The sequence below is a fragment of the Chlorocebus sabaeus genome, chromosome 20, assembly GCF_047675955.1.
Source record: "Chlorocebus sabaeus isolate Y175 chromosome 20, mChlSab1.0.hap1, whole genome shotgun sequence".
Classification (NCBI taxonomy): Eukaryota; Metazoa; Chordata; class Mammalia; order Primates; family Cercopithecidae; genus Chlorocebus; species Chlorocebus sabaeus.
This window is the reverse complement of record NC_132923.1, coordinates 108,679,285-108,701,630: the sequence shown is the minus strand read 5'-3', so window position 1 is coordinate 108,701,630 and position 22,346 is coordinate 108,679,285. Positions and strand designations below refer to the sequence as shown.

The 22,346-nt window shown below is 43.2% G+C and overlaps 1 protein-coding gene across 16 annotated transcripts in view; it reads left to right on the top strand.

The window, feature by feature from the left end:
- PHACTR4 (phosphatase and actin regulator 4) overlaps nt 1-22,346 on the top strand; it is a 132,712-nt gene that overhangs the window by 15,093 nt on the left and 95,273 nt on the right. For 9 of the 16 annotated variants that reach the window (XM_073007613.1, XM_073007618.1, XM_073007615.1 and 6 more), the window contains one exon: nt 22,246-22,299. In XM_073007613.1, the coding sequence (XP_072863714.1) occupies nt 22,284-22,299 (16 nt within the window). In that variant the 5' untranslated portion in view covers nt 22,246-22,283. Of the gene's footprint in view, nt 1-8,058; nt 8,153-16,060; nt 16,149-22,245; nt 22,300-22,346 lie in introns of those variants that run through there. The other 7 variants (XM_073007612.1, XM_073007606.1, XM_073007610.1 and 4 more) reach the window with 4 other exon arrangements.

Sequence of the window (22,346 nt, the reverse complement as noted above, 5' to 3'; positions counted from 1 at the left end):
GACCAACGATATTTAAAAAAATAGTGAAGTATCTTTCTCACACTAGTGTTGATAATGTGTGTAATTTCTTGTTTACCTGAGAATAGGACTCATAGAGAAATGGTTGTTTTTTGGGAAAGCTTAGGTGAGTTGATTGTTTATTAAGCAAGGTTAAAAAACAGAGCCCTCAGGCCGGGCGCGGTAGCTCATGCCTGTAATCTCAGCACTTTGGGAGGCTGAGGCAGGCGGATCATGAGGTCAAGAGATGGAGACAATCCTGGCCGACACGGTCTCTACTAAAAATACAAAATTAACTGGGCATCGTGGCACGCGCCTGTAGTCCCAGCTACTCGGGAGGCTGAGATAGGAGAATCGCTTGAACCTAGGAGGCGGAGGTTGCAGTGAGCTGAGATTGTGCCACTGCACTCCAGCCTGGGCAACAGAGAGAGAAATTCCGTCTCAAAAAAAAAGAAAAAAATTCCAGGCTGGGCACAGGTGATTCAAGCCTGTAACACAGCATTTTGCTAGGGAGAGGCAGGCAGATTGCTTGAGCCGAGGAGTTTGAGACCAGCCTGGCAACATGGTGAAATCCCATCTCTACAAAAAATATGAAAATTAGCTGGGTGTGGTGGTGTGCACCTGTAGTCCCAGCTACTTGGGAGGCTGAGGTAGAAAGATCTCACCTGAGCCCGGGGAGGTTGAGGCTGTAGTGAGCCGTGATTATGCCACTGCGTTCCAGCCTGGGTGACAGAGTGAGGTTCTGTTTTAAAAAAAATAATAAAATAGGACAGGTGCGGTGGTTCACGCCTGTAATTCCAGCACTTTGGGAGGCTGAGGCGGGTGGATCACGAGGTCAGGAGTTCAAGACCAGCCTGGCCAACGTGGTGAAACGCCATCTCTACTAAAAATACAAAAATTAGCTTTGCGTGGTGGCGGGCACCTGTAATCCCAGCTACTCAGGAGGCTGAGGCAGGAGAATTACTTGAACCCAGGAGGCGGAGGTTGCAGTGAGCCTAGATCATGCCATTGCACTCCAGCCTGGGCAACAAGAGCGAAACTTCATCTCAAAAAAAAAACAAAAAACTATCTGGGTGTGAGTGGTACATGCCTGTAGTCCGGCTACTCGGGAAGCTGAGGTGAGAGAATCTTTTGAACCTAGGAGGTGGAGGTTGCAGTGAGCTGAGATTGTGCCACTGTAGTCCAACCTGGGTGACAAAGCAAGACTCCATCTCAATAAGAAAAAAATAAATGAATAAATAAAAATAATAAAATAGGCTGGGCACAATGGCTCACACCTGTAATGCCAGCGCTTTCGGAGGCTGAGGCGGGCGGATCATGAGGTCAGGAGTTCAAGACCAGCCTGGTCAACGTGTTGAAACCCGTCTCTACTAAAAATACAAAAATTTGCCAGGCATAGTGGCACACACCTGTAACCCTAGCTACTTGGGAGACTGAGACAGGAGAATCACTTGAACCCAGGAGGCGGAGTTCACGAGCTAAGATGGCACCACTGCACTCCAGCCTGGGCGACAGAGCGAGACTCCGTCTCAAAAAATAATAGTAATAGGCCTGGCACAGTGGCTTATGCCTGTAATCCCAGCACTTTGGGAGGCCAAGGCGGGCGGATCATGGAGGTCAGGAAATTGAGACCATCATGGCTAACATGGTGAAACCCCGTCTCTACTAAAAATACAAAAAATTAGCTGGGTGTGGTGGCAGGTGCTTGTAGTCCCAGCTACTCGGGAGGCTGAGGCAGGAGAATGGTGTGAACCCAGGAGGCAGAGGTTGCAGTGAGCTAAGATCGCACCACTGCACTCCAGCCTGGGCTACAGAGGGAGACTCTCTCAAAATAAATAAATAAATAAATAAATAAATAAAAATAATAATATTAAAGTAAAACTCATAGAAGCAGAGAATAAAATGGTGGTTAGCAGGAGCTGTGTCGGGGTGGAGATTGGGGGGCTGGTGGTCAAAGAGTATAAAATTTCTGTTAGAAGGAATAAGCACAAGAAGTCTGTTGTACAACATAGTGACCTTAGTGTCTCTCTCTCTCTCTCTCTCTCTCTCTCTCTCTCTCTCTATATATATATATATATATATATTTTTTTTTTTTTTTTTTTTTTTTTTTTTGAGACAGAGTTTCGCTCTTCTTGGCCAGGCTGGAGTGCAATGGCACGATCTCGGCTCACCGCAACCTCCGCCTCCCAGGTTCAAGTGATTCTCCTGCCTCAGCCTCCTGAGTAACTGAAATTACAGGCATTCACCACCATGCCTGGCTAATTTTTTGTATTTTTAGTAGAGATGGGGTTTTTCCATGTTGGTCAGACTGACCTTGAACTCCCAACCTCAGGTGATCCGCCCACCTCGGCCTCCCAAAGTACTGGGATTACAGGCATGAGACCTCGCCCGGCCAGTAAAAATATATTCTATACTTGAAAATTGCTGAGAATAGATTTTAAGTGTTCTCACCACAAAAAAACTTAATTATTTTAGGTAATGGACATGTTAATTAGTTTGATTTAGCCATTCCACAGTCTTCACTACAGTAGCGCTCCCCGTTATCAACAGTTTTGCTTTCTGTGGTTTTACTTACCCAAGATGAGCCATGGGCTGAAGATATGAAAAATTCCAGCAACAAATAATTTGTTAGTTTTAAATAGCGTGCCATTCTGAGTAGTGTGATGAAATCTCCCTTGCCGTCCTGCATATGTCGTGAATCATCTCTTTGCTCAGTGTCTCCACACTGAGTATGCTACACGCCCTTTAGTAGCAGACTTGGTTATCAGATTGACTCAGGCTGTTGCAGTGCTCGTGTTCAAGTAACCCTTATTTTTACTTAATAATGGCCTCAAAGTGCAAGAATAGTGACGCTGGCAATTTGGATATACCAAGGATAAATTCTTTTTTTTTTTTTTTTTTTGAGACAGACTCTTGCTCTGTTGCCCAGACTGGAGTTCAGTGGCCCCATCATTGCTCACTGCAACCTCCACCTCTCCTGAGCTCAAAGAATCCTCGCACCTCAGCCTCCAGAGTAGCTGGGATTGCAGATGTGCATCACCATGCCTGGATAATTTTTGTGGTTTTTGTAGAGATGAGGTTTTGCTGTGTTACCCAGGCTGGTCTCGAACTCCTGGGCTCAAGCGATCTGCGCGCCTCGGCCTCCCAAAGTGCTGGGATTACAGGTGTGAGCCACCACTCCCAGCCAATAAACTATTAAGTGCATCCTTTAAGCAGAAAGATGAAAGTTCTAGACTTACTAAGGAAAAAAAAAAATCTTAGGTCAAGATTGCTAAAATCTATTGTAAAAATGAATTTTTTTTTGTTTTTTATGAACCCTGCATGTTACATTTGAAAGAATGAATTTTCTATCTGTGAAATTGTGAAGACAAAAAAAGAAAATTGTGCTAGTTTTGCTGTTGTACTCCACATTGCAGAAGTTACAATCACAGTGCACGATGAGTTCCTAGTGAAGAAGGAAAAGACGCTAAATTTGTGGGTGAGAGACATGAACAAAAACATGCTTTGATTGAGTGCAATTGGATTCAGTACTGTCCATTGTTTCAATTATCCACTGGGGGTCTTGGAATGTATCCCCCGAGGATAAGAGGGGACTGCTGTATTTCAAAATGTCATTTTATACACCATAACTATATATAATTTTTGTCAGTTAAAAACCAAAATATGGCACAATCTCTTTTAACCTATTGGTGATACCAATATGATTGGGAATTTTACTAACAATCTTTTACATACTTTACTTTCTTAAATAAAATTAGGTAGGAGATAATACTTCTGGGACATCTTTATATACTTGGGAGAAGGGTTCATCCTTCCACTATGGCAACACTAATTTCTTGGTAAATGCAAACCACTATAGTAGGCTCATTCTATTAAATGAATGCACTGCATAGTAATACTTCCGTCAGTGCTGGACTGCACATATGATGGTGGTCTTGTAAGATTAAAATGGAGCTGAAAAATTCCTATTGCCTGGTGATGTAGCCATCCTGATGTCATAGCACAATGCGTTACTCACGTTTGTGGTAATGCTGATAGTAAACAAACCTGTGCTGGCAGTCATATAAAACTATAGCACATACAATTATGTATAGCATATAATACTTGATAATGATAATAAATGACTATATTACTGGTTTATGTATTTACTATACTTTTTAATTGTTAGTGTGTATTCCTTCTACACACATACACACACACATACATATTTTTATTTTATTTTATTTTTATTTTTGAGACGGGGTCTCACTCTGTTGCCCAGGCTGGAATGCAATGGCACAATCAGGGCTCACTGCAGCCTTGACCTCCCAGGCTCAGGTGATCCTCCCACCTCAGTCTCCCAAGTAGCTGGCACTACAGGCACATGCCACCATACTGGCTAACTTTTTTTTTTTTCTCTTCCCTGTAGAGACAAGGTTTTGCCATGTTGCCCAGACTGATCTTGAACTCCTGGGCTCAAGCAGTTTGCTCACCTTGGACTCCCAAAGTGCTGTCATTACAGGTGTGAGCCACTTCACCCAGCCTTATTTTTTTTTAAAGTTAACAGTAAAACAGCCTCTGGCAGGTCCTTCAGTAGATATTCTACAAGAAGGCACTGTTATTATAGGAGATGAAAGCTCCATGCCTGTTAGTACCCCTGAAGACCTTTCAAGAAGTCAAGATGTAGAAGTAGAAGACAGCGATATTCATGATCCTGTCCCTGTGGAAGCCTAGGCTAATGTGTTGTTAGTGTCTTAGTTTTTAACAAAAAGGTTTAAAAAGTAAAAAAAAAAAAAAAAAAAAAAAAAAAAGGAGGGAGGGAAAGGAAGAAAGGGAGGAAGGGAGGAAGGAAGAGAGAGGGAGGAGAGAGAGAAAGGAAGGAAAGGAAAGGAAGAAAGAAAGGAAAAGAAAAGAAATCCTCCTGCCTTATCATCCTGAGTAGCTGGGACAACAGATGTGCGCTACCACACCAAGCTTATTTTAAAAAATTGTTTTTATGGAGATGGGATCTTGCTATGTTGTCTGGGCTGGTCTCAAGCTCCTGGCCTCAAGTGATCTTCTTGCCTTGACCTACAGAAGCACTAGGATTACAGGTGTGAGCCACCTCTCCTGGCCATCTTTTTTTTTTTTTTTTTTCTTTTTTCTTTTGAGACGGAGTTTTTCTCTTGTTGCCCAGGTTGGAGTGCAGTGGCGCGATCTCGGCTCACCTCTGCCTCCCAAGTTCAAGTCGTTCTTCTGGCTCAGCCTCCTGAGTAGCTGGGATTACAGGCATGTGCCACCACGCCTGGCTAATTTTGTATTTTTAGTAGAGATGGGGTTTCTCCATGTTGGTCAGGCTGGTCTTGAACTCCCGATCTCAGGTGATCCACCTGCCTCAGCCTCCCAAAGTTCTGGGATTACTGGCATGAGCCACCACGCCCAGACATGGCCATCTTTTTTTTTTCCAAGATGGAGTCTTGTTATTGTTGTCCAGGCTGGAGTGCAGGGGCGTGATCTCAGCTCACTGCAATCTCTGCCTCCTGGGTTCAAGCGATTCTCCTGCCTCAGCCTCCTGAGTAGCTGGGATTACAGGCACCCGTCACCACGCCTGGCTAATTTTTGTACTTTCAGTAGAGGTGGGGTTTCGCCATGTTGGCCAGGTTGGTCTCGAACTCCTGACCTCAGGTGATCCACCCACCTCGGCCTCCTAAAGTGCTGGGATTACAGGTGTGAGCCACCGTGCCCAGCCAGCCATCTTTTAAAAGTATGTTTTGTCTTTGAGGTTTCCTCAAAATGTGATACATATGATGCCAGAAATAAATACGGCTTCATTTTTGTGTGTGTTGATTTTGTCATGATCAGTGATGATGATGAATTGCCCTTCCTGAGCTCTGTAAGCATGTTTTCTGAAAGTAATGTCCTTTGTAACTCACTAGTGTTATTTTCTGAGATAATTTGGATTAGCACGCAATGGGTTTGCTTATCAGTAAGCCATACCTCTGTTTTAAAGAGCTGATTCATGCTGCTTAATGGTAACAGAAGTACTATGTTTAACAAAGAGGAGGAGGTCAGTTTTTCTTCAAAGGAGAAAGTTTCATTTTTATGTCTTTACCCTTCAGTAATATGTTAGACGTTGAATATTTGTGCTTAAAAACAAACTTTTCTTAAGCATAACTTTTTTTTTTTGAACAGGCTTTTCCATTTGTAAAACTCCATGTTTACTAAGAACATGATTGTAAATCTCTGTATAATGTTTCATTTTCTTTGTGATAGGCAAAAACAAATTAAGTTCTTTATTAACTGCTTTTGTTTGTAGCTACTAAATTTCTCTAAGTAGTAACAAAAATAGTTTAGAAATAGCAAAGAAAGTTAGGGAAATGTAGAGGATTTCTACGCTTCCAGATTTCCAGGGAAAAGAGTAAATTGGTGACAGATAATAAAGATGCATGTAGCCAGGCACAGTGGCTCACGCCTGTAATCCCAGCACTTTAGGAGGTCGAGGTGGGTGGATCTCTTGAGGTCAGGAGTTCAAGACCAGCCTGGCCAACATGGTGAAACCCCATCTCTACAAAAATACAAAAATTAACTGGGCGTGGTGGTGTGCACCTGTAATCCCAGCTACTCGGGAGGCTGAGTTGGAAGAATTGCTTGAACCCAGGAGGCAGAGGTTGCAGTGAGCCGAGGTCATGCCATTGTTCTCTAGCCTGAGCGACAGAGACTCCGTCTCAAAAAAAAAAAAAAAATGTGTGTAGATTACAGTATTTAACTCCTTATATTAATGTAGTAGCATCTGAAGGTCACTCTACAAGAATAGGTGATACCTTACTACTTTCTTAATTTTCTCTAGTGATGTGCCTTTTTTTTTTTTTTGAGGTGGTGTTTTGTTCTTGTCTCCCAGGCTGGAGTGCAATGGCGCAATCTCAGCTCACTGCAACCTCTGCCTCCTGGGGTCAAGCGATTCTCTTGCCTCAGCCTCCCGAGTAGCTGGGATTACAGGCTTATGCCACCATGCCGGCTAATTTTTTTTTTTTCTTTTTCTTTTTCTTTTTAGTACAGACGGGGTTTCACCATATTGGCCAGGCTGGTCTCAAATTCCTTACCTCAGGTGATCCACCTACCTCGGCCTCCCAAAGTGCTGGGATTGCAGGCGTGACCCACCGTGCCTGGCCGTGATGTGCTTTTAAATCAAGTCCAAGAAAATGTGGAAATAACACTTTAGTTGTTCATTCTGCCAATGTAAATTTAGGTTTCATTATCTTGGTGTTTTTAGACATTGTGTATTTTGATCAGGCTTAGAATCATGATAGAATCAAAATCTGCTTTTTTTTTGCAACTGAAATGTAGGAGTGGGGTGAGCTTTAAGACTGCCCACTATGTGCCAGGCACAGCCCATTTCTTAGTGTTTTATTTTATAATAAATGCTATTTCATGAGATTCTCATTGAAGATGAATATTATTATTCCCACTTGAATCCCCAAAGACAAGAAGGTTATTCTATAGTATTACATTTTGTAACCAGAATCATTAACCAGTTTGTGTGTGATTGATATTTGAACTTGTGCTAATCATTAACCAGTTTGTGTGTGATTGATATTTGATCTTGTGCTCATTTGTCCAGTGAAAGATAATGCAAGTTCTCTTAAGCAGTAAATTTTTGTTCTTTTGATTTTTGCCTGACTTGTTAAGCTTTCTCAGGATGGAGAAGGTTATTTTGAAGAACACAGGTCTAGCATTACAGCAATTGCCCATAAAGGAATAGAAAAGGCAGAAAATATTTTCATACTTGATGGTTTCCATCTTAGTAGATTCATTTATATCTGTGTGTACAACCTGAGGCTATCTTGGACATTCAAAATGAAACAAGGAATGAAGCTATTATTAGGGTAGTTGAGAAAAAAATAAAGTTTGCTTGTTTTTTTTTTTTTTTTTGAGAGTCTTGCTCTGTTGCCAGGCTGGTGTGCAGTGGCGTGATCTCGGCTCACTACAACCTCCACCTCCCGGGTTCAAGCGATTCCTCTGCCTCAGCCTCCCGAGTAGCTGGGACTACAGGCACGTGCCACCACGCCCTGCTAATTTTTGTTGTTGTTGTTGTTGTATTTTTAGTAGAAACGTGTTTTCACCATGTTGGCTAGGATGGTCTTGATCTCCTGACCTCATGATCCGCCCACCTCTGCCTCCCAAAGTGCTGAGATTACAGGTATGAGCCACGGCCCCTGGCCTAATTTTTGATTTTAATATCAAGTTTCTAGCCTGTAATACATGCTTCTGTGTTGCTTTCACTGAACTGACCTAGCCATGGTTACCAAGTTGAGGAATTGATACATTTGAAGAGTTCTGTTAAAACTGGGAAGAGGATAATATATTTTAGAATTCTCGTATACCTATGTTAACACCACCAAGGCTGTGGCTGCCATTAGCAACAGCAGCATTAAATATCTGTTGGGTGGCTGGCCAGGGTGGCTCATGCCTGTAATCCTGGCACTTTGGGAGGCCAAGGCGGGCAGATCACAAGGTCAGGAGTTCGAGACCAACCTGGCCAGCATGGTGAAACCCCGTCTCTACTAAAAATACAAAAAATTAGCCAGGCATAGTGGCACATGTGTGTAGTCCCAGCTGCTCAGGAGGCTGAGGCAGGAGAATCACTTGAACCCCACAGGCGAAGGTTGCAGTGAGCCAAGATCATGCCACCACACTCCAGCCTGGGCGACAGAGTAGGTAGACCCTGTCTCAAAAAATAAAATAGGCTGCACGTGGTGGCTCATGCCTATAATCCCAGCACTTTGGGAGGCTAAGGCAGGCGGATCACTTGAAGTCAGGAGTTCGAGACCAGCCTGGTCAACATGGTAAAACCCTGCCTCTACTAAAAATACAAACATTAGCCAGGCGTGGGTGCACATGCCTGTAATCCCAGCTACTTGGGAGGCTGAGGCAGGAGAATTGCTTGAACCTGGGAGCTGGAGTTTGCAGTGAGCCAAGATCATGCTACTGTACTCCAGCCTGGGCGACAGAGCAAGACTCTGTCTCAAAAAAGAAAAAAAAATTAATTAATTAAATGCTAATATTCCAAGAGAAGCACTTTTGAGGCAATAGTTTTATCAGATCTCAAATATATATGTTTTGTATCCATCCTCTGGTTCTGTTTCTGAGAAGAACTCTAATACAGAAGGTATTCTGGAAGATACATTATCCAAGCTTGAGATTTAAAGGAATTAGCTGTATAAAGAGGTAGGAAAGGCCGGGCACAGTGGCTCATCACATCTGTAATCCCAGCACTTTTGGAGGCCAAGGCGGGTGGATCACATGAGGTCAGGAGTTCAAGACCAGCCTGACCAACATGGACCAACCCTGTCTCTACTAAAAATACAAAATTAGCTGGCTGTTGTGGCGCATGCCTGTAATCCCAGCTACTCAGGAAGCTGAGTCAGGAGAATCGCTTGAACCCGGGAGGTGGAGGTTGCGGTGAGCCGAGATTGTGCCGTTGCACTCCAGCCTGGGCAACAGGAGCAAAACTCTGCCTCAAAAAATAAAAAAAGAGGTAGGAAAATTAGTTTTTAAAGGTAAAGGGAACAGCATGTGTAAAGGGGTTAGGTGAGAAGGAATATGATTCATTTAGGAAATGGGACATCATTTGGTTTAAGCAACGTAAAAGACTGGCAGGGGACGAGGTCAGGAAGGTCAACAGGCTGGATCACACAGGATTATGTAAATCAAGTTAGGACTTTGAACTTCAACTTGGGCAACTTTGTCTTGGGCAATGAAAGGTTATATAGAGAGCAGGGGGATGTTGTGATAAGCTTTTTGTTCTAGAACAGGATTTCTTAATTCAAATAATGCTTTTTAAAGGAAAATTTTTATTGTTAATCCTCAGTATTGGCTTAAAATATTTTTATTATACTGGTAAGTCAATATTACAAACATAAAAGTAGGTATAAACTGGCCGAGTGTGGTGACTCATGCCTATAATCCCAGCACTTTGGGAGGCCAAGGTAGGTGGATAGCTTGAGCCCAAGAATTTGAGACCAGCCTGGGCAACATGGCAAAACTCTCTCTCTACAAAAAATAGAAAAATTAGCCGGGCGTGGTGGCACGCACCTGTAGTCCCAGCTACTTGGGAGGCTGAGAGGTGGGAGGATCACTTGAACCCAGGAAGTGGAGGTTGCAGTGAGCCATGATCATGCCACTGGCACTCTAGCCTGGGTGACAGAGCCAGACTCTGTCTTGAAAAAAAGAAAGAAAGAAAATGTAGGTACCCGGCCGGGCGCGGTGGCTCAAGCCTGTAATCCCAGCACTTTGGGAGGCCGAGACGGGCGGATCACGAGGTCAGGAGATCGAGACCATCCTGGCTAACACGGTGAAACCCCGTCTCTACTAAAAACACAAAAAACTAGCCGGGCGAGGTGGCGGGCGCCTGTAGTCCCAGCTACTCGGGAGGCTAAGGCAGGAGAATGGCGTAAACCCGGGAGGCGGAGCTTGCAGTGAGCTGAGATCCGGCCACTGCACTCCAGCCCGGGCGACAGAGCAAGACTCCGTCTCAAAAAAAAAAAAAAAAAAAGAAAATGTAGGTATAAACTTACAGGTCTTGAGTATAAAACTAACAAGTTTTCAAATTTTAATATAACAATTATAAAGTGTTAAAATTACTATTAATATGATGAATAGGCCACGCACAGTGGATCACGCCTGTAATCCCCGCACTTTGAGAAGCAGAGGCGGTTAGATCACCAGAGGTCAGGAGTTCGAGACCATCCTGGCCAACATGGTGAAACCCCATCTCTACTAAAAGTACAAAAATTAGCTGGGCGTGGTGGCACATGCCCGTAATCCCAGCTACTCGGGAGGCTGAGGCAGGAGAATCGCTTGAATCCAGGAGGTAGAAGGTTACAGTGAGCCAAGGTCGTGCCACTGCACTCCAGCCTGGGCGACAGAGCGAGACTCCGCCTCAAAAAGTATATATATGATGAATAATTTTGTGTTGAAATGAAATTTCTGCTGTGTATAATTCTTTTTTGAGTTTAGTATGTCTCTACTATTAAGTGATATGGGATGATTTATTTCTTTTACCACTTTTCAGTATTCACATTGCCAGGAAACTTGTTCCTTTGAAGTTACTTGGTTTTCTCATGGCTCACATACATCAGGGACACTTACTTAATTCCATTCCTATTAATTTCTTGTTGGTCTCGGACTATGTAGTACTGTTTGGTGCTAGTGTTAATTTGTTTATTCGGTAAGTATTTTTTTAGTACCTAGTGTATGCACATTCTAAATGCAGGGATATAGTAGTGAACAAAACAGATAAAGTATCTAATGATACTTTCTAGATTGGGAGAGACACAATAAGAACTTAGGTAAGCATATCTATAGATAAATTACAGATAGTATACCATCAGATAGTGATACATTAAAAATAAAAATAAAACAGGGTAAATGGATAGAAAATGATGAAAAGGAGTTGCCAAGGAAAGGCCTCTTTGAGGGAGTCACATTTGAGTGACCTGAAATAATGGAGCAAATCATGCAGTTTCTGGGAAAAGAGCATTCCAGGCTGACTGAACAACAACTGCAAACCCTAGGGTAAAAATGTGCTTGTTATGTTACAGAAACAATTGTAAGCTCAGTATGGCTGAAATAGAGTGAGCAAGAGAAGTTGGAAATGTGTCAGTGGAGTAGACAGGGACCAGGACATGTAGGATCTTATAGGCCGTGGTAAGAAATTTGCAGTTGTCAGGTGCGATGGCTCATGCCTGCAATCCCAGCACTTTGGGAGGCCGAGGTGGGCAGATCACTTGAGGTCAGGAGTTTGAGACCAGCCTGGCCAACATGGTGAAACCCCATCTCTTCTAAAAATACAAAAATTAACTGGGCCTCTTGGTGCATGCCTCTAATCCCAGCTACTCAGGAGGTTGAAGCAGGAGAATCGCTCGAACCCGGGAGTCGGAGATTAGAGTGAGCCGAGATGGTGCCACTGCACTCCAGCCTGGGTGACAGAGCAAGACTCCATCTCAATTAAAAAACAAAAAAAGAGAGAGAGAAATCTGAAGTTAATTTCAGATGTGATAGTGTAGCCGGCTTAAGTCTGGCTGCTTGCCACTCAGAGGCTGAAAAAGAGAGAAGCCAGGTGTGGTTTAAAGAAAGCAGTTTTACTACAAAAAAAACTAGCCGGGCGAGGTGGCGGGCGCCTGTAGTCCCAGCTACTCAGGAGGCTGAGGCAGGAGAATGGCATGAACCCGGGAGGCGGAGCTTGCAGTGAGCTGAGATCCGGCCACTGCACTCCAGCCTGGGCGACAGAGTGAGACTCCGTCTCAAAAAAAAAAAAAAAAAAAAAAAAAAAAGAAAGCAGTTTTATTAACCAAATGCTAGGAGCTGAGGAATGGCCAGGCTCATGTCTTCAAAAGACCATTCCAGTTTTTTGGGCTGAGTGAAAGGTTTTTTTTGAGATGGAATCTCACTCTGTCACCCAGACTGGAGTGCAGTGGCACGATCTCAGCTTACTGCAACCTCTGCCTCCCGGGTTCAAGCGATTCTCCTGCCTCAACCTGCAGAGTAGCCAGGACTACAGGCGCACGCCACCATTCCCTGCTAATTTTTGTAGTTCTAGTAGAGACGGGGTTTCCCTGTGTTGGCCAGGCTGGTCTTGAACTCCTGACCTCAGGTGATCTGCCTGCCTCAGCCTCCCACAGTGCTGGGATTACAGGTGTGAGCCACCACTCCCAGCCTGAGTGAAGGGTTTTAAGAAGGCAAAGATATGGGAAAAAATGTAATAGTGGTACAGGAGAGGGTAGGCGTTCAAATCTTGTTCCCATGGCTGTCTTGAGTTCATCACCTGTCTGGAGTTCTGGTTTTCTTCATCCTGATTTCTGCCCAGTAGTGGTGGGCCAACTGTTCACAACTCCTCTTAGGTGGGAGGATTCTGCAACTGGCTCTCTCTGCCTGGTTTGTTTCAAAATTGGCCCCTGGAATTTTTAAGCAAGCTCATAATTAGATAAGTGATCATTGTTCATGGAAGTACCTGATAGGAAAGGGAAACAAAGAGTTTCAAAGTATGTTTCAAGGCTGAAAGCAAGAAAGGAAAAAAGTTTTAAAACTCATTTTGAGGCTGGGATACTTGGTTACAATAGGAATATATAACATGCTTTACTTTTTTTTTTTTTTTTTGGAGATGGAGTCTTGCTCTGTCATCCAGGCTGGAGTGCAGTGGCAAGATCTTGGCTCACTGCAACCTCCACCTCCCGAGTTCAAGCCATTCTCCTGCCTCAGCCTCCCAAGTAGCTGGGATTATAGGCGCCCGCCACCACACCCAGCTAATTTTTGTATTTTTAGTAGAGATGGAGTTTCACCATGTTGGCCAGGCAGGTTTTGAACTCCTGACCTCAGGTGATCTGCACCCCTTGGGCTCCCAAAATGCTAGGCGTTACAGGCGTGAGCCACCGCACCTTTTTGTTGTTGTTGTTGTTAATAAGGCAGGGTCTGGCTCTGTTGCCCATGCTGGAGTGCCATGGTGCAATCATAGCTCATTATAACCTCAAACTTCTGGGCTCAAGCTGTCCTCCCGCCTCAGAGTAGCTAGGACTACAGGCACGCACCACCACGCTCATCTAATTTTTTGATTTTTTTGTAGAGACAGGGATTTTACTATGTTGCCCAAGCTGGTCTCGAACTCCTGGCCTCAAGTGATCCTCCCACCTCAGTATCCCAAAGTACTGCGATTATAGCCATCAGCCACTGCATCCAGCTCTGCTTTACTTTTTGGAAGGATCACCCAGGCCAGTCTGAGGATAACAGAATATAGGAGTCTGAGTAGAAGGGAGGTTAATTAGGGGTTGATTGTACTAGCCTAGCAAGAGATGGTGATAGCTTGGACTAGGGTGAGAAGTGGTTAAATTATGGATGTATTTTGGAGGCAGAGGCAATAAGACTTGGTAATGATTTAATTGTAGCTGTGAGAGAAAGAGAAGAGTCAAGGATGACACCTTGTTGAGCAACTAGAAAACTTAAGCTACCATTTTACTGAAATGATGATACAAAATAGCTTAACACAGATGCCTGCTCTTTTTCTAAGTGCTTTACATCTGTTGCCCTACTCATGAATAGGGAATACTGGGGGAAGAACAAATTGGGAGTGGGAAATCAAGAATTTGTTCTTTAAAACATGGTATGTTTGTGAAACTTGCCAGATTTCCAAATAGAGTATTGAGTATGCTGTAGATATATCAGTCCGATGAAGTTCAAGGGAGATGTTCGGCCTGGAAATAAGAATTTGTTTATATCATCAGTGTATACAGGGGGTATTAAAAATGGTAGAACTAGGCTAGGCATGTTGGCCTATGTCTGTAATCCCAGCACTTTGGGAGGCCAAGATGGGAGGATCGCTTGAGGTCAGGAGTTTGAGACCAGGCTAGACAACATTGTGACCCCATCTGTACAAAAAGTTTTAAAAATTTAGGCTGAGCACAGTGGCTCACCAGGTGCTGTGGCTCACCATATAGGTTTGAGCACCATCTGTTTATGGGTGGTTACAGAGGCCACAGGAATATTTCTGTCTTGCACAGGCATAATCCCAGCACTTTGGGAGACTGAGGCGGGTAGATCACCTGAGGGCAGGAGTTCGAGACCAGCTGGCCAACATGGTGAAATCCTGTCTCTACTAAAAATACAAAAATTAGCTGGGCGTGATGGCAGGTGCCTGTAATCCCAGCTACTAGGGAGGCTGAGGCAGGAGAATCGCTTGAACCCAGGAGGCGGAGGTTGCAGTGAGCTAAGATCACGTCATTGCACTCCAGCCTGGGCGACAAGAGTAAAACTCCATCTCAAAAAACAATAAAAATAAAAAATTTTACAGTTAGCTGGGTGAGTGGTATATGCTTGTAGTCCTAGCTACTCAGGAGGCTGAGGTGGGAGGATCAGTAGAGCTCAGGAGTTCACAGCTTCAGTGAGTTACGATTGCGCTGCTGCACTCCAGGCTGGGTGACAGAGACCCTGTCTCAAAAAAAAAAAAAAAAAATTGTAGGACTGGATGAGATGACTAGTCAGGGTTCATTTTGCAGGGAAGGGGTTGATTACTGCTTCTCTAGGAGGTATTTAGAAATTTAGTGGGCTGGGCCAGGCGCGGTGGCTCACGCCTGTAATCTCAGCACTTTGGGAGGCCGAGGCAGGTGGATCACGAGGTCAGGAGTTTGAGATCAGCCTGACCAATATGGTGAAACCCTGTCTGTACTAAAAATACAAAAATTAGCTGGGTGCAGTGGCAGGTGCCTGTAATTCCAGCTACTCAGGAGACTGAGGCAGGAGAATCGCTTGGACTTCGCAGCAGAAGTTGCAGTGAACTGAGATCACGCCACTGTACTCCAACCTGGGCAACAGAGTGAGACTCCATCTCAAAAATAAATAAATAAATAAATAAATAAATAAAATTTAGCAGGCTGATTTTGGACATCCTAATCACTGGGGAGGCTGTGGGCATTTAATGGGCTGGAGTGAGGGATACTAAGTGAGGGTTGCTAAATGTCCTGCAGTGTATAGGACAATACACAATAAAGAATTATTTCTGCCACATGCCAATTATATTCTAGGGAGTAGAGGAGTAAAGATAGCAAGGAGATGAGATTTAAGGACCAAATCTTGGGATTCTGCAATATGTAGAGGTCAGGAAGAGGAGGAGGTTTCTGCCAAAGAGACTACCTCAGTTGAACTAGGAAAACAAAGACCAGGAGGTCCATAGATCCCAGTTTAGTGAACACTTAACAGTTACTAGGCCTGTGAAACACAGATTGGAGGGGAACAGTCCAGAGGAAGTGATAATATTTTGGATTCTATTGTGTGTTTAGGCAATGAAGATGAAGACAAAGATCTAAGATATGTTTTGGAAGTCACTCATGAAGTAGAGGATGAGACTTCTCATTTGGTCAGTTAGGTGGATGGTGAAAGCTGCAGGAAGAAGGAGGACTAAGGTTAAGTAGGAGGTAGATAATGAGTTGTGCATGTAGAACAGAGGTTTGCAGATATCTAAGTGGAGATGTTGAGTGATTTGGACATGTGAATTTGGATCTCGTTCATATGAAAAAATAGTTATTGAGCACTTGCTGTTTTTCAGGAACTATTTTAGGTGTTGGAGATACAGCAGTGGACAAAAACAGGCAAAATACCTGTCCTGAAAGAGCTTATATTTTAATGAAAGGAGATGACAAATTTAAAAGGTAAATATGTAGTATATTAGAATAAGTGCTTTGAGAAATAGCTGGAAAAAGAGATAAAGCTGAGGTAGAGTGGTCTTGGTGATTGCAATTTAAGGTAGGGTGATGAGGAAGACTTAACTGAGAAGGTAACATTTAAGCAAAGTCCCAAAGGAATTGAGAAATGAATATGGAGGGGAAGAATATTCCAGTGCAGAGAGCCTCAGCATGCCTGGCACATCGAAGGAACAGCAAGGAGGTTCATCTGCCTGGAGTTTAGTGAGAAAGGAGAAGAGTACTTGAACATGATGGGAGTATGTGACTTTTGTCTTAGGGCACTATAAGCTGTTGAAAGGGCTTTGGCTTTTACCTTGAGCTTCCAAGAAATATCTGGACTGAAAATATGTATAGGTTTGAGCATCATCTGTTTATGGGTGGTTACAGAGGTCATAGAAATATTTCTGTCTTGCACAGGCATCCAGTTAGTGGAGACACAAAGTAGGCTTCTCTGCAAAAACTACACAGGATTTTTCTAGCAAGACATCCTTCTGTTTGTAATTCTGTAAGAACAGGGGTATTTTGTTACTGGAAACTTTCCATCACAAACCTAGGATCATCCCCTAGGATTGATATTATAACATCAATCAAAAGAAGTAGATGAATTCTATGCTTTGGAATAGTTTAGTATAATCTAATAGAGAAATTAGAGGTCTATAAGAGTCCCTTGGAACGTGTGAAAGGATCATGTGGTATTGGAAAATTGCAGTCTGTGATTTCAGTAGCTTAGTATTAGAATTGGAAAGTATCAGATGGCTGGCAAACTGTCAGCAAAGTCCTATTCTTAAAGGAGTACTGTCCTAGGTTGGGTTATCTTTGAGGCAGACTCTGATAGTACAGCCTGAAGAATGCTTTTTAGGAAGTGCTCTTGGGGTCAACACCCGTGGAAGGGAGGGGACAGGAGCAGCAGTATTTGGCCACAGGGAGAAGTCAAGCGGCAATAGAGATCCAACAGGAGCCTTAGTGGACCCCACGGGGGCTCTGGAGCTAAAATGACCTTTTAGAGTTGTCTCATGTGTACTGTAACGGCTGGGCTTACACTCTGGTCTTGATTGGATGTGGACTTCTCAGAAGGATGTGACCTTCCTTGAGTCAACTCTTTATATCTGAGGCACTCCCTGAAAGGATTGACAGTTGTAGGCTGTCTCCCAACAGCAGTCCTGTCATTCCTTAATGGGGGATCCAGCCAGGGCAACAGCATGCTCCCACAATATACCCTTGTGTTGCTCAGATCTACTGCTTAAAAAACAAAACAAAACAAAAAACAGTATTTTTGAGATATAATTCATATACTGTAAAATTTACAGTTACTTTACAGTTTATAGTGTACAACTTAATGGCTTTTAATATATTTGCAAGTTGTATAACCATCACTCTAACCAATTTTAGAACATTATAATTACCCCCCAAAAAACTCTGTTCCCCTTAGCTGTCACTCTCTAATCTCCTCCCCACCCACCCCCAACACAGGCCACTGCAAACTTTCTGACTCTATAGACTTACCTATTGTGGACATTTCATGTAAGTGGAATCACAGGCTGTATGGTCCTTTGTGATTAGCCTCTTTCATTTAGTGTGTTTTAAATGTTTATCCATGTTATAATATGTGTCAATACTTCATTTCTTTTTATGCTGAATGTTCCATTGTATTCATTTTGTTTATCCAGTGATCAGTGGATAGACATTGGGTGGTTTTCACTTTTTAGCTATTATGAATAGTACTGCTATGAACATTTGTATAAAAGTTTTTCATTTGTTTGTTTTGGGGACGTTTGTTTTGTCGTTAGCTGGGACTACAGGCACGGGCCACCACGCCCGAGTAATTTTTGTATTTTTTGTAGAGATGGGGTTTCACCATTTTGCTAGGCTTGTCTCGAACTCCTGACTTCAAGTGATCTGCCTGCCTTGTCCTCCCAAAGTGTTGGGATTACAGGCATGAGCCACACACCTGGCCTGTGTACAAGGTTTTGTATGGACATCCTTTTTTTTTTTATAAGATGGAGTTTCGCACTGTAACGCAGGCTGGAGTGCAGTGGCGCGATCTCAGCTCACTGCAACCTCCATCTCCCGGTTTCTTTTTTTTCTTTTTTTTTTTTTTTTTTAAGACGGAGTCTTGCTCTGTAGCCCGGGCTGGAGTGCAGTGGCCGGATCTCAGCTCACTGCAAGCTCCGCCTCCCGGGTTCACGCCATTCTCCTGCCTCAGCCTCCGGAGTAGCTGGGACTACAGGCGCCCGCCACCTCGCCCGGCTAGTTTTTTGTATTTTTAGTAGAGACGGGGTTTCACCGTGTTAGCCAGGATGGTCTCGATCTCCTGACCTCGTGATCCACCCGTCTCGGCCTCCCTAAGTGCTGGGATTACAGGCTTGAGCCACCGCGCCCGGTCCTATCTCCCGGTTTCAAGTGACTCCTGCCTCAGCCTCCCAGGTAGCTGGGACTACAGGCCCCCGCCACCATGCCCAGCTAATTTTTGTATTTTTAGTAGAGACAGGGTTTCACCCTATTGACCAGGCTGGTCTCAAACTCCTGACCTCATGTGATCTGCCCGCCTCGGCCTCCCAAAGTGCTGGGATTACAGGCGTGAGCCACCACACCTGGCCTTGACATATGTTTTTACTTCTCTTGGATATATACCTAGGAGTGGATCATATAGTAAACTCTATGTTTAACTGTTTGGTGAACTGTTACTCTTCCAAATCGGCTACATCATTTTACATTCTCACCAGCAGTGTATTGAGGCCCCAGTTTCTCTACATCTTTCCTAATACTTGTTACTTATTTATTTATTTATTTATTTATTTATTTATTTAACTTTTATTTTGCGTTCGGGGTACACATACATGCTCTGGTTTGTTATGTTGGTAAACTGTGTGTCACAGGAGTTTGGTGTACAGATAATTTAGTCATCCCAGTAATAACTATAGTACCTGATAGGTATTTTTTCTGATCCCCTCATCCTTCACCCTCAAGCAGGCCCCGTGTCTGTTGTTCCCCTTCTAGTATCCATGTGTTCTTGGTTTAGCTCCCAACACTGTTATTACCTCTTTTATTTATTATAGCCATCATAATGGGTGTGAAGTGTTATTTCATTGTGACATTGATTTGCATTTCCTACAGGGCTAAAGATATTAAAGATCTTTTCATATGCCTATTGACTGTATATCTTCTCTTATGAAATGTTTATATACATCCTTTGCCCATTTTTAAATTGGGTTGTCTTTGTTATTGAGTCATTGTTCTTTATGTATTCTACATATAGGTTCCTTATCAGATAGATGATTTGCAAAAATTTTCTCCCATTCTGTGTGTTGCCTTATCACTTTTTTGATGGTGTCCTTTGAAGCACAAAACTTTAAATTTTTTTCTTTTTCTTTTTTTTTTTTGAGACTGAATCTTACTCTGTTGCCCAGGCTGGAGTTCAGTGGCATGGTCTGAGCTCACTGCAACTTTCGACTCCCAGGTTCAAGCGATTCTCATGGCTCAGCCTCCTGAGTAGCCGGGACTACAGGTGCAGGCCACCATGCCCAGCTGATTTTTGTATTTTTAGTAGAGACAGGGTTTCACCATGTTGGCCAGTCTGGTCTCAAACTCCTGACCTCAGGTGATCCACCCACCTCGGCCTCCCAAAGTGCTGGGATTACTGGCATGAACCACCACGCCTGACCCCAAGTATGTGTATTTCAATTTCACATTCGGTGACCAGGGAATGACCACCAGTTAGGAGTTCGAGATCAGCCTGGCCAACATGGTGAAACCCTGTCTCTACTAAAAATATAAAAATTAGCAGGGCATGGTGGCAGGTGCGTGTAATCCTAGGTACTCAAGAGGCTGAGGCAGGAGAATCACTCGAACCCAGGAGGCGGAGGTTGCAATGAGCCGATATTACACCATTGCACTCCAGCCTGGGCAATGAGCGAAACTCGGTCTTAAAAAAAAAAAAAAAAAAAAAAAGAGGCCGGGCGCGGTGGCTCAAGCCTGTAATCCCAGCACTTTGGGAGGCCGAGACGGGCAGATCACGAGGTCAGGAGATCGAGACCATCCTGGCTAACACGGTGAAACCCCGTCTCTACTAAAAAAAATACAAAAAATCTAGCTGGGCGCGGTGGCAGGTGCCTGTAGCTCCAGCTACTCGGGAGGCTGAGGCAGGAGAATGGTGTGAACCCGGGAGGCGGAGCTTGCAGTGAGCTGAGATCCGGCCACTGCACTCCAGCCCAGGCGACAGAGCGAGACTCTGTCTCAAAAAAAAAAAAAAAAGAAAGAAAAAGAAAAAATAATCTCACTAGCACAGAACTCAAATTTCTACCTATCTTAGTAAACAATCAAAAGCACATTTCACTTTATGCCTCAATTGACTGCTGGCCAACCATAACTTCTATAGCAGCTCTCACTTTGATACTCTCTAGTAAATTTAAGTTATATTTAAGGTTAATTTCAATTGAATTTAATTGTTTAATAAATTTGATTGATAAGATTATATTAAAACTTAGGTTATGTTTACTTAAGTGAAGCAAGGAGGTTAAGTCGGAATGAAAACTTAGGTTTCCAGTACAAACCTATGGAGTTGTCATGTATTATTCTAGTTTATCATATGGTCATGTTCTTTAGAATTTGTCACCAGGCTACTATAATAAAACTCAATTTACCAAATTCTTCAAGAATTAACTTGGTAATAAAGCTACAAAATTTATGAATCAGTACAGACTGCCCTCTTGTGTTCAAACTGAGGATAAATCTAATTGATGAACTAGGTAAAAACTACTCTTGAGGGGGAAAAAAAGCCAAGGTCCTAAAAAAATCATCTAAAGTCGTTAAAAGCAGAAAAATTCTGATCTTACAAGGTAATAAAGAGCAGTCTTCTCAAAGCAAGACAAAAGCTCTTAATCTGAGCCAGATGATTGCTAGTACCAGTAGCCTGTGAGCCACTGCGCCCGGCCCTATAACTGCATCTTACTCCCAACTTTCTCCAATCATTCCTGTCCAGTAGGTTGTGATTTATAAAAAGCAGGCTCTGAATTGGAGTTTAGTATTTAGACTGTTAGGGAATGACCTTAGGATAAAAACCACAGGAGGAGTAGGAAGCTGGATAGGACAGATTTGATACTTGTCTTGACTAGGGGTGCAGGAGGTTGTATATTATACTTAGTCAACTTTCATTTGAAACATTTTTTGTTTTATTTTCATACTTGAGTGGATAAACTTATAGCTTACTGAACCATCCTTCTGTGTCTAAAATAACTTCCATTTTCCTTAGGCAAAACCAATTTCCTTCTTCAAAGATGTTCCTCATACCCTTTCTCAGGTGTTGTATTTTTCTTACAAAAAAACTTGCCTTTTTCCTTACACTCTCGTAAATTCAAAATGAGGATTGGGAAGGGAGCTTATTTGAGGAAACTGAGAATAATATATTTTAAGACAAAAATTAGCCTTAAATGTTTTATGATAATCTAATATTGTACATCTGTATCTCAATTCCCCTAAAATAACTCCCAGCCTGGCACAGTCGCAGGCTGTTGTAATCCTCAAGAGGCCAACGTGGGAGGATCACTTAAGCCCAAGAGTTAAAATCCAGTCTGGGCAACATAGGGAGATCCTGTCTCAAAAAAAAAAGACCTACCATTTAATAAGTTGTACATTTCTATAATGTTCCACTTTTAAACTACGGTCAATGTTACTGAATTAGGATTATTTTTTTTAAAGCATAAAAGGTGGCTGGGCGCAGTGGCTCAAGCCTGTAATCCCAGCACTTTGGGAGGCCGAGGCGGGTGGATCACGAGGTCAGGAGATCGAGACTATCCTGGCTAACATGGTGAAACCCCGTCTCTACTAAAAATACAAAAAACTAGCCAGGCGTGGTGGCAGGCGCCTGTAGTCCCAGCTATTTGGGAGGCTGAGGCGGGAGAATGGCGTGAACCCGGCAGGCAGAGCTTGCAGTGAGCCGAGATCACGCCACTGCACTCCAGCCTGGGAGACACAGTGAGACTCCGTCTCAAAAAAATAAAAAAATAAAAGCATAAAAGGTGATGGACTATATGTATTAAGTGTGTCATTTACCTTTTTCTCTTTTTAGAAACAATATCTCATCTCCCTAAACTGGTTAATAGTGGCATGGAAGATCCATTTGGTGAGTATCATCTGCATTTTTCTTAGTAAATGACATTTCTGTTTTAT